This window comes from Schistocerca nitens, chromosome 2, assembly GCF_023898315.1.
Source record: "Schistocerca nitens isolate TAMUIC-IGC-003100 chromosome 2, iqSchNite1.1, whole genome shotgun sequence".
Classification (NCBI taxonomy): Eukaryota; Metazoa; Arthropoda; class Insecta; order Orthoptera; family Acrididae; genus Schistocerca; species Schistocerca nitens.
Genome location: NC_064615.1, coordinates 729,548,529 through 729,560,908, shown reverse-complemented (window position 1 = coordinate 729,560,908; position 12,380 = coordinate 729,548,529). Strand labels below are relative to the sequence as shown.

Genomic DNA, 12,380 nt, shown 5'->3' with positions numbered 1-12,380 from the left:
ATCACACTGGTTGGTCAATAATCTTACCCATGGTCCTGCTTGGTTCCGTGAAAACATTTAAACCAGACTGATTCTTCATCAGTGGAGCTCATGAATGGTGAAGCACTATGACTCCTGACAATAACCAAACAGACTTTGTTTGTCACACGAAGGAACATATTGCTTGCATTCACCCTCATGAAGCATCCTGGCATGGCATGAGACTAACCTATTTGCATCATGATTTACAAACACACACACGTCACGCTACACACAGATGTTGTAAGACCAATACTGGACTGCATTGTGTCATCAAAACAGGAGCACCTACTCTGAAAATTCTAGTGAATTACAAAACTACCACAAGACAATATATGAAGTAGAATCATCTTACAAGTCCCCAGAAATACCAGAAACACATTTACCACAGAATCAGCCTCAGCCACATGCTCAAGCACAACTGCCCAAATGCAGAACATGCTCCGGACATCATGTCCACTTCCAGCAAGATTTTTGGATGACGTTCTACTTCCCCAAAGGGAGTTGATGTAATGACCAAGATCATCAGTTACTATCAGCTGCTGTGTTTAAATGAGCTGTCAAAGAGTTCGCACTCCAGCCACCAGAGGCGCTGGGTTTTGGTTTCTTCTCTGTGTGCTGTGTGATGTTACATGACTGTTACAGAGGACAATAATTTCTTAGTAATTGTAATCAGTGTTGTTGAGCTCTTCTCTAGTGATAACTGGTCTCAAGTATTATCTAGTATCTTTTCTATGTTTATTAGTTAATAAATAACTGGCTGCAATTATAGTTGTTCAGACAGCTAACACCTAGCTGCACTGACAGTATGTTACCTACCAGCAAATAGAAGTTATACATTATTGGAATTTGCTGACAAAAACAGTATGTTTCCCTTCATCCAACGAGTGCCTATGCTGTTATTTTGTGTGTAAAAATTAAGTAAGTTTTTGAGCATTATAAAGATACGTAGTCATAAATTGGCATTCTGTCTAGTTATGTGACTGAAGTTTTTAGCATCTGATCTGTATATTTTAAAATACTGTGTGACATTTGTATTGTGTGTATACATTTATGACACTTTTTTTCTGTACAAACATTTAAAAATTTTCATGTAACAGAATTTCATCTGTCCTGACACTATTGACTGTACAGGCAACATACCATACAAATTAAATGTGTCTTGTGATCTGTTGTACATAAAGATTAGTTTCTATTAACTGGCTCAGGTTTCAACATTGCTTATAAAGAAATAATATTGTGAAGCATTTTAGATGTTATGGAAAAGGTAGTTCTGGAGTGCTATTCAGTTGGGATAGATGGCTTCATTGTGATGGATGAAGTGACACGGGGAAGAATGAATAAAATGAGACTCTTCCATGGCACTGCAGAGTTTGTCAACAGGTGAACAGCAAGGCGGAACTGATGGTTCTAGGATTTAGCAATAAAAGTATTGGTGAAAAGAAGGGTAGAGAGAAGTGAGAAATGTCAGCAGCAAATAGAGGCCACAGAAATTTGACAATTTTGTCGTTGGCACAAAATATGGCTTTGCCACATTCCCTCAATTAGATACAAAAGTGTCTCGGGTAGATGTAGTTGCACCCAAGGCTCAACATGCATTCAATAAGGAACCACTGCTTTCAGAGGAAATAAGAGCAAAGTTCTGCTGTCAAATAGTAGTCACAGAAGATGTGCCTGACAGCAAATCCAAGCAGAATGAGGAAATAAATATCAGGCCACAAACTTCAAATCAAGTGCATGTCTTGGTCAAATGGAAAATGGAATAGGCTCTTTGTGCAAGGATTTTGGAAAGGAAGCTCATGTTGTGGTAACAGGTGAGGCAGGAAATAATATTGATAGAATTGGGGCTACAATATTCAGTTATACATTGACCATTACATACAGATTAACAGGTATTTACATACAGGTGTTAAACCAATAAATATCAAACTGAATGAAAAGCCCAATAATCTGCTGTAGCTGCATTTATTTAAGTCGATTGGAGACTCATACAACCAGTTTCACAACTTTTAAGTTGCATTTTCTGGTGCATATAAATGGTAAGTCATATGGCACAGGAAGTTGTTATAGAATACCATAGAGTAAATAAATGGTAAGTCATATGGTACAGGAAGTTGTTATAGAATACCATAGAGTAGCAGTTGTCGTGGCTAGGCCATGTTCTCATCCTCAATTAAAATATGTTTCTGTGGGCTGTACTGGATGCTCTGGGGAGAACAATGTTTATTCATACAGAATTATGAATAGTGCAATGAATTAAGACTTTTATGATTCTTGAAGAATGTACATAAAAATGTACAGAAAAAACATTTATCATTCAATATAACTGTATTTAAAAACAATGTTTACTTATTGTGTATATTACTCTTTGTTATATGTTAAAAATATTAATAACTATGAAATAGTTGAATGATTTTATGTAATTACTTACTATGGTCTTGATCTTGGATGAGGATAGACGTGAGAGATGTTGTAAGTGTACTTATGTTGCATTTTGGTTAAATAGGTGTGTTCATTTCCTCTTAAAACCTTTATTGGTCCACCTTTAGTATCCCTACATGTTAGGAAACTAATGACTTTTTTTTCAGAGTATCAGAACACGCAATACAGTGTGAGATTATGCTTGATTATTGTTGGGCATTTGCACAACCGCAACACTTTAATTGAATATTGCCAATATTAAATGGCACAGAGCCAGAGAAATAATTTACAAAGTTTGCACTTCAATTATATTACCTAACTTCAATGTCTTTTTAATTTATTTGCACAGATTAAAAGCAGTTTTCATTAAATTCTTGTGGTTGCCACATAACTGCTATCTTCTGTTGCAGCTAAGTAAATTCACTGAAATTGACTTACTCACAAATTATGTGTGATAAATATGCCACACAATGATATTTCTCTATGTGAACCCATGATATTAAACCAGTATTAATTTCAATGAAATTGCAATGCAAAAGCTACCCGAGAGATTTTGTTAACAAACGAGCTAGTACGGTGCTTCACACTGCTCTTTGTGTGTTTCGTATTGCGGGCATAAAAACATTCAATTAATATTTCCATAACAAAAATTACTGTAATTTGCCAGTGATAAGTTGTGTCGTCACTTTAGTGTGTGTGACATCATTTGATGTTTTCTTTCATGTACCACGTCAACTACAACAACGAGATAAATACTGATTGGGAAGGATTCTACAAGAGAGTAGGAGGCATTACTAATCTATTTCTGAGAAAATTCAAGATAGGGAGATGGTTGTATGCCCACCAAGTTTCAAGGATACATGCATCTAGTGTCTTGGGGGCATGCAATAAGTGATTTGTGTTTGCACATTTTTTCTAAAAATATTTCTTGTTGCTGGACATACTTCAGTGCTGTGGGAGATAATTTAATTCACAGATTTGTTCCAATAGATTATAGTAAACAGGTTTAGTAAGGGAGGAAACAATTTTTATTCAGTTTATTGTAACATTTTCAGTGTCATACAATTTTTTGTGTTTTGTGTGTTATATTTGAGTGTATCTAGTGCGTACTTTGTACTTAGTCATCAAAGGTGGAGGAAGGTGACAGTATTACAGATTTAGAGGAGACTGAGAATATCAGAGAGTTACTGTGTACTGATACAGATGATATTAGCCTGGAATTCCAAGCTTTGGAAACTGAAGGGTCTGAATTTGGGAATTTAACATCTGGTTCTAAAGTGGAGACATTAGAACCACTGAGAGGCACCAGATCAGCTGACTCCAAGGTCAATACCGAACACACAGTAAGGCAGGAAATGTGATACGGTCTTAGGAAATGACACTCTCTCTCTCTAAGTTAATCCATTCTGTAAAGGAAATGCTAGATGATAAGGAGCTGGAACACAATGAGAAAGACAAGCCAAAAGAAATGGAAAGAGAAGAAAGGGGAAGGATTAAGGAGATAGAACATGAAGAGAAGGAAGAAGCTAAGGATGGAATACAAAGAAAAAGAAAGGCTAAGTGAAACAGAAAGAGACAAGAGCTTAGTAGAACAGCTCAATAAGGTCTTCGAAGTCTAAGATAAACAAATTGTTGACCATACTGAACATGAAACAGATAAAATGCACACCCAGGTAAAAGATTTACTCAATAAAGTGAGGGAACTAGACTGACAAGCCACTACTTTAGGGGAAGCACATCAACGGCTTGAAGAACGAGTTAAAAAGTTTACGATGACTGTAGACAATCAGTCTATCAACTTAGACAGAAAAAGTGAAACCAAAGTAGCTGTGACACTGCAGCATATGAATATTGCAGTGAATTGCAAGGAAAACAAACATAGTACACAGTATGGGCATGAAGTACTGCAGCTTAACTCTCAAGTAGAGAGCATGTGAACAATGACAATAGGTATCAACAAATTACTGAGATTCCTAGCACAGGCTGTCAGTAAAGAAATAGTCTAATCAATGCTATGCTTTGCAAGAATTTTAATTGCAATGCTGCTATTATGTATAGCTCATGTAGCGAAGAACACACTGTTGGCACAGTGAGCACTGGATCAGCGGTGCCAACATTGGCACATATAAACCATGAGGAATCTTTAATAAAACAATGCAAGTTCCAAACCTTCTCAGAAAAGAAGAAAATTTCCGGAATGTACTGCCTACACATGGACTGAAAGGCAAAAGATCCAATTCCTGATCTCATTTATGCCTGGCAATGGAGCTCTGTGGGTGATGGAGATTGCTGATACCTGCCAAATATTTTTCGAATTTGAGAAGGCATTCATGTGTCACTTCTGGTCGAAGTGTGCACACGAACACTTATGAAAACAAGTTTATAAACCTGAACCATACAACCCAAAACAATTAAACCTGTGCAAGGACTCTGAAAAGCACTTGAACAAAATGCAGTACTGGGATGAACCCATGTCTTTGTGTGACATGTTAAGAACTTTGAAAGGTAGATTGCTGACTGCTATATGCAAGAAACTATTCCATGTCGCTCGACATGGAGCTGGAATTGTTTATGGCCACAGTTGACTCGCTCAATCTTATCCAAGAGGATGCAAAGCAGAGTGTAGCAATGAACAGTGGTCAAAACAACCACAATAAAAACAAAAACCAAAATGGCAATAGCCTAAATAAGAATGGTCAAAACGGAGGTAATGATTACTGTAAATGGAATAACAGTAATCAACCAAACGGACCTGTAAATCAGCCTAATTATAACGACAATCATAACAACCATTCAAATGGTAATCAGTTTTGCAATTAAAAGGTAATATTAACAGAAAAAGGTGGTGGAGATGGTTATAAAGTTCAATTTCAACCTAAAAACATGCATGAGATGAATGACCCTGGACAAAGAACAGGCCCAATAAACTGGCAGTCAAATCCACCGCAGGACAGAAACCATCATGTAAATGATGTCAATGTGATACCAAAGCCACCTCCTAACCAGTAACAACAGTGGATACAGTCACAAACTGAGATGCCACCGCACATGCGGCAGCAATCTCATAGCGTTAGGATTGTTGACGAACCCCAGCCCAGCATGTCACAAGCATCAAACTCCACACAAACCGTGTAATCTCTGTGCATGTGGTTGTGGGGGCACAAAGGGGGTGGCAATTATCAAATAAATGTTTCCATGCTCTGGTACAACAAGTGGTTGGACCTGAAGGAGAAATTGTGTGCTGATACACTTAAGTATGGTCAGCAGAACACTTAATTGGTGCAGGCTGCGATTAAGGGAACTATTCATGGAATGCCCATGAGTATCATTATTGACACTAGTTCAAGTGTATCTGTGATGGATTATGACTAATTCATATACATGTTGTTGTTGTTGTTGTTGTGGTCTTCAGCCCTGAGACTGGTTTGATGCAGCTCTCCATGCTACTCTATCCTGTGCAAACTTCTTCATCTCCCAGTACCTACTGCAACCTACATACTTCTGAATCTGCTTGGTGTATTCATCTCTTGGTCTCCCTCTACGATTTTTATCCTCCACGCTGCCCTCCAATACTAAATTTTTCATCCCTTGATGCCTCAGAACATGTCCTACCAACCGATCACTTCTTCTAGTCAAGTTGTGCCACAAACTTCTCTTCTCCCCAATCCTATTCAACACCTCCTCATTAGTTAAGTGATCTACCCATCTAATCTCCAGCATTCTTCTGTAGCACCACATTTCGAAAGCTTCCATTCTCTTCTTGTCTAAACTATTTATCGTCCATGTTTTTCGTAACCTGTTAGTTCATCCCTATGAAATCCCCAAACCACTTTCCCTACCCTCTGGCTCCTACCCTTGTAACCGCCCCCGCTGTAAAACCTGTCCCATGCACCCTCCCACCACCACCTCCTCCAGTCCTGTAACCCGGAAGGTGTACACGATCAAAGGCAGAGCCACGTGTGAAAGCACTCAAGTGATTTACCAACTGACCTGCCTACACTGTGAAGCTTTCTATGTGGGAATGACCAGCAACAAACTGTCCATTCGCATGAATGGACACAGGCAGACAGTGTTTGTTGGTAATGAGGATCACCCTGTGGCTAAACATGCCTTGGTGCACGGCCAGCACATCTTGGCACAGTGTTACACCGTCCGGGTTATTTGGATACTTCCCACTAACACCAACCTGTCAGAACACCGGAGATGGGAACTTGCCCTTTAGTATATGCTCTCCTCTCGTTATCCGCCAGGCCTCAACCTCCGCTAATTTCAAGTTGCCGCCGCTCATACCTCACCTGTCTTTCAACATCTTTGCCTCTGTACTTCCGCCTCGACTGACACCTCTGCCCAAACTCTTTGCCTTTACAAATGTCAGCTCATGTCTGTGTATGTGCGGATGGATATGCGTGTGTGTGCGAGTGTATACCTGTCCTTTTTTCCCCCAAGGTAAGTCTTTCCGCTCCCGTGATTGGAATGACTCCTTACCCTCTCCCTTAAAACCCACATCCTTTCGTCTTTCCCTCTCCTTCCCTCTTTCCTGATGAGGCAACAGTTTGTTGCGAAAGCTTGAATTTTGTGTGTATGTTTGTGTTTGTTTGTGTGTCTGTCGACCTGCCAGCACTTTCATTTGGTAAGTCACATCATCTTTGTTTTTAGATATATTTTTCCTACGTGGAATGTTTCCCTCTATTATAACTGTTCATTTACATAATGAGAGCTTCCTGCACATTACAGTAAAGCTTGGCACAATGCAGCCAAGTCCTGTATGTGACAGTATTTTGCAGAATGAATCAGTACCAAATGGTCAAGTTTTCTGCATGAAGGGATGTGATGTGATCATAAGTAACGAAAGCTCAAACCATTGTAAATGATAAAAGTAACATGTAAATGTAAGTCACATTTTGTGTATAAGCTCATGAACTACAGAAATTTATGTACTTATAGTGCTTCTTTTTCATGATGTACACTGTACTGACTGAATAATGTGGAAGACATTTTAAGTATAAATTTGTGAATATAAATTGTGATTTAAAGGCAAGAATGCTCTATATGAGTGCTGCACTGTGTGTGCAAAAACGGACAAAAACTGTGTAATCACAGAAATCAAGTGACTGATATAATTATCAGTGAGTTCAGTTAAGTATTTAGTTGAGTAATGCTTCACCTTACATGCATGTATCCTTAGAATTGTTCATTATGAAAAAGAGACAGGCACTGTGTCACGTGAGTGGAAATGAGATGTGTTTACTCACAAGGCAGACAGTATCAGATAAAAATAATGCACCTGAATGCTGCAATGCCAGGTGCACCAACCATGAAAACTAAAAACACTGCAACCCGACAAGCCTGTGACGAATACTCATCACAATGCCTACAGACGATGTGGGATGTTAGAAATGTTGTACCACAATAAAAAAGTGACGCTTTGTGTAGTTTCTTGAAAACAATGAGTGCCTACAACCAAAATATGTTCAAAAACTGGACTGACATATAGCTTCATATTACGTACAAGAAACTTCACATACAAGGATAAATGTGGAATTAATGCAAACTAACAAAACTTCTTTACAGCTAAACTGCCATTGCTGTAACATATTAATCCTGTATTTTGTGCTATTTCATGTACTCGTGGTAATCATCATGGTAACAAAGTGAGCATGCAGGACCATACCAGCTGACCACCTGCGGGGCGGAGCCAGATGCAACAGCTGATTGCCGAGGGAGGTGTGTACCTGACCTTGAGCCAACGCACTGCACCAACCAACCACATGTTGAACCATGGACTTCTGTTGCAGTGTACCACACGCACATTGCCACCACCAATGCAACTAATGAAGAATTAGTTATTTATTCACATACTAAGACTGTGAAAACTTTGTACTTCTGCAAACATTATCAGCATGACCTGTTTATCAAACCTTTTTTTGGCAAAGACTTCTGAATTAATTCATGTTTCTGATATACAAAAAACAATCTTTCAAATGAATGTCGTAATGTTCTTTATGTAACAAATATGTTTTTGTCAAAATTATTTAATTGGATGGATAAAACCTTCACCCCTCTTCCTTCCCCTCCAACCCTTTTGCCTGAACAAGGAGCCACTGGTTCCAAAAGGTTGCCAATAACAACTGTCTTTTATGTGTGTGTTCTGCCGCCACTTGGTGAACAGATTGTTTATCTATCCAATTAAATAAATACGTTTTTGTGAATTTCATAATCATAACACAATAATTTTGATTTCTAACTACATTCTTCGTAAGTGGAGTAACATAATCCGTAAAGGACTTGGTAACAGTCTTAAGACTCTGGGCTTGGTTTTTAGGAGTATCTGGTTTTTCCCAATGCCTTTAACTGGAATGGAGGAGTCAGTCAATATCTTTCCAGGGAATGTAAATTTGCCAGACTGTTTTCAGTAATTGTAATGTATAAGTTGGCCAAAAGTCAAGAATATAGTGCCCATAATGTCATCTGATACCTAAAAACTTTCAACACTCGATTAATGTAATCATTCTTAACCAATCATGAGCGTTCTGAGAAGGAGCTGATACATATTGTAATCATGAACTCAAACTAACGTAAAGTGTCTCTTTCACAAGTGTGAACAAGGTGGTCAATTGTGACAGTGCAGACCCAGTAATAGTGTAATTACTGTCCACAAAAACGATGTGCATTTGTGGGCCAATGATCCTTGGAGGCCATTGGACTGTTTGCCCTGGGGAGAACAATATATATTCATATACAATTATGAACAGAGCAATGAATTAAATCTTTTATGATTCTTGAAAGACATATGTAATAATGTACAGGAAAAATATTTAAAATTCAACTTAATTGTATTTAAAAAGGATATTGCTTTATTATGTATATTATTTTTTGTTGTATGTTAAAAAAATTAATAACTGTGAAACAGTCAAATGATTTTATGCAATTACTTATTCTGGTCTTGATCTTGGATGAGGATAGACGTGAGAGACATTGTAAGAGGTACTTATATTGCACTTTGGTTAAATACATGTGTTTATTTGCTCTTAAAATGTTTATTCATGTATATTTAGCATCACTATATGTTACGAAACTAATGACTTATTTTTCCAGAGTATCAGAACATGCAATACAGCATGAGGTTATAATTTATCGTTGTCAGCCATTTGCATGTCCACAATATTTTATTTGAATATTGCCAATATTAAAGGGCACAGAGCTGTGAAAATAATTTACAAAGTTTGCATTTTAATTACATTATCTAACTTCATCATTTTAATTTATATGCAAAGATGAAAAGCAGTTTCCATTAAATTCTTGTGGTTGCCGCATAGCAGCTCTTTTGTCTCAGTTACATGAATTCACAGAAATTAACTTACCCTGAAATGATCAGTGATAAATGTACCACACAATAATATTTCTCTACGTGAACCCACATATTAGTTTCTATGAAACTGCAATACAAAAAGAACCTGAGATATTTTGTTAACATACGTCTTATTATGGTGCTTCACACTGCTCTTTATGTGTTTCATGTTACGGGCATCAAACCTTCGAATAATATTTACATTCAAAAAAAAGAGACCGTGTAATTTGTCTGTGATAAGTAGTGTTGTCACTTCAGCGTGTGTGTGGTGTAATTTGATGTGTAATCATATGTTATGTGCCTAAAATCATACAGTTTAATGAACTGCACATGTACACAAAATTAGAGCACACCAATTGACACTCAGAACAGAACACAACAACATACACATTGAAAACAACACAAGGCCTATGTCAAGCAAGAGACAACACTTGTGTTATCAGCTGCTATGATTACTATTATGTTCGTGACAAACACACATAAGCGTGCTGGCTTGTTGACTCAATAGTTTCCTGGGTAAAATTTACATTGGGCATCATCTGTTGCCTGACATAGTACCACAGGAACATGTAAAGAGGCCAGAATGATTCAAGCCTAAGCCACAAGAAGGAAATTTTGCAGGACAGCAAGATAAAGCTTTGGAAAAATCTATAAATCAAGTTAATAAATAAATCATCTGTACAGTATTGAGAGTGACTTGAGAAAGACTTCCTCAGTAATAAGCAATACAAATGTTGAGCTTGTTCTCTCCTCAGGCATTATGATTGCCCCAAGTTGAGTAGCTCCATGAATAAGTTAAAAAAAGAGTAGGTAGATTATAGCAAAATCTTTAAGTGGAGACAATGACTCTTATGGAATTGCCCCTGTAATGATTTAGTGTGAGGGCAGCAACTGTTTAGACAAACTTAGATTTCTTGTTAAACATTATATAATTCATTTTCCAGTTGTAGTAACAAAGTGTACTGTATAAAAATAATGTAACAGACATGCTCCAAATCAGTTTACCAGAAACATTTTAAGTGTTGTAAGTTTCTGGAGTCACATGAAATATATGTAGAAATATGAAAAAAATGACCTGGTTCTAACTAAAAGATGCTGAAGCATATTAACTTACCACACCAACATCAGATTCCTGAAAATGCTGAATACTGAGACTGCTTACTACCAAAGCCTCTGAATCTGTTTCTATCACAATATGTTCACCACTTTGCAATTCCTTTCCATCTTTGTACCTGGAACACAAGCAACTTATACATGAAAACACAGCTGTAAGAGAGAAGATTATGTATATAAAGTTTAACTTACAAGTGTAGGGCAATTATTGTTGTAATATGTGTAGCAAAAAAATCAGTATTTAGCATTTTTTTAAAAAATCTTCAAAAGTTCCAACACAATCTAAAAGTAGACAAATTACTTTTAAATTCTGAGGGTTCAAAATCTTTTGTTAAAGTGTCTGTTTGGTTGCTTTGGTGTAACTATGAGCACTCGGTGTTTTTTTACTCAATGTTATAATTTGAAATAGAAATTTCATGTAATAGTTTTATCTTGTTAACATCTGAGCAATAAATGTCTGTTCCAATCAGATACCATCTGTAAAATTCTCTGCTAACAGATTATGGGCCCAGACTGTGTACTTCAGTATAATATTCAAAAATCCTATTAGCCGCTGGAGGAAATTAGTGGCAGGATGTGGCACTTTGATATAACATAATTCCTAATACAATGGTTTCTCTGAATACCAGTTCATTGCTTCCTCAGCAGAAGAACTATAGTACATGCCAGTTTGCTGTGGAATTGTGCCAATGGCAAAATAATGGATGTAACTAAAGTATGCACAGGAAGAGCCAGAATTGTGATCTCCATGCATCTGTTGATACGTGCTCATTTTCAAGATATCTCTATGGGACAATACACTGTGAATCATCAACTGATTAAAAATATTGCTATCTCAAGAAGTTTGAAAACATGCATCATAAAGAGATATGTTGCACAGGACTATTATAACTGGCAATTTGAATGTGGCTTGAGAGAATACTATTTTGAATTTGTTGGAGAATAAATGCCAGACATGTTGAAAGGGATATGTGGTTCCATTTTCCAGAAAAAATTAGACAATGGATTTTAGAAGATTAGTTAGCGATAGTATAACAACTGAAAAAGCTGAAACTTGCTTCTTTATGACTGTTCCAGAGTACTTTCACAGAAAGGAGGGAATCTCTTGTTATGTTAGCATTTAACAAGAGTTGTCACATGCAAAAGAACAATATCTAGGTAGGAGAAAGGGCTAACTATTTATTGCCTTATAAAGGAACTTTCCTATCATTCAAATGAAGCAGCTTCTGCAAACCATACAAAGTCTTAGCAGCATGTTCAACAAATCCAGAACTTGAATCGGTTAATATTGGTTTCGAACAACAAACAGGAATGATCAATTATTAGTATTTTATAGCTTTGATTACAAAAATAGTGATTGGAAATATGCCGAGAGTTTCACAACTGCAACACTATACAGATAAATTACGTGTATTCTGAAATATACATGAGAGGCCATCTGTTTTCTTAATTATGCTGAAAAAAAAATACAACAAAATTT

The 12,380-nt window shown here is 37.0% G+C and overlaps 1 protein-coding gene across 4 annotated transcripts in view; it reads right to left on the bottom strand.

The window, feature by feature from the left end:
• Window positions 1-12,380, bottom strand: part of LOC126236930 (obscurin) — a 681,004-nt gene that overhangs the window by 216,725 nt on the left and 451,899 nt on the right. For all 4 annotated transcript variants that reach the window (XM_049946608.1, XM_049946610.1, XM_049946611.1 and 1 more), the window contains one exon: window positions 10,902-11,019. In XM_049946608.1, the coding sequence (XP_049802565.1) occupies window positions 10,902-11,019 (118 nt within the window). The remainder of the gene's footprint in view (window positions 1-10,901; window positions 11,020-12,380) is intronic.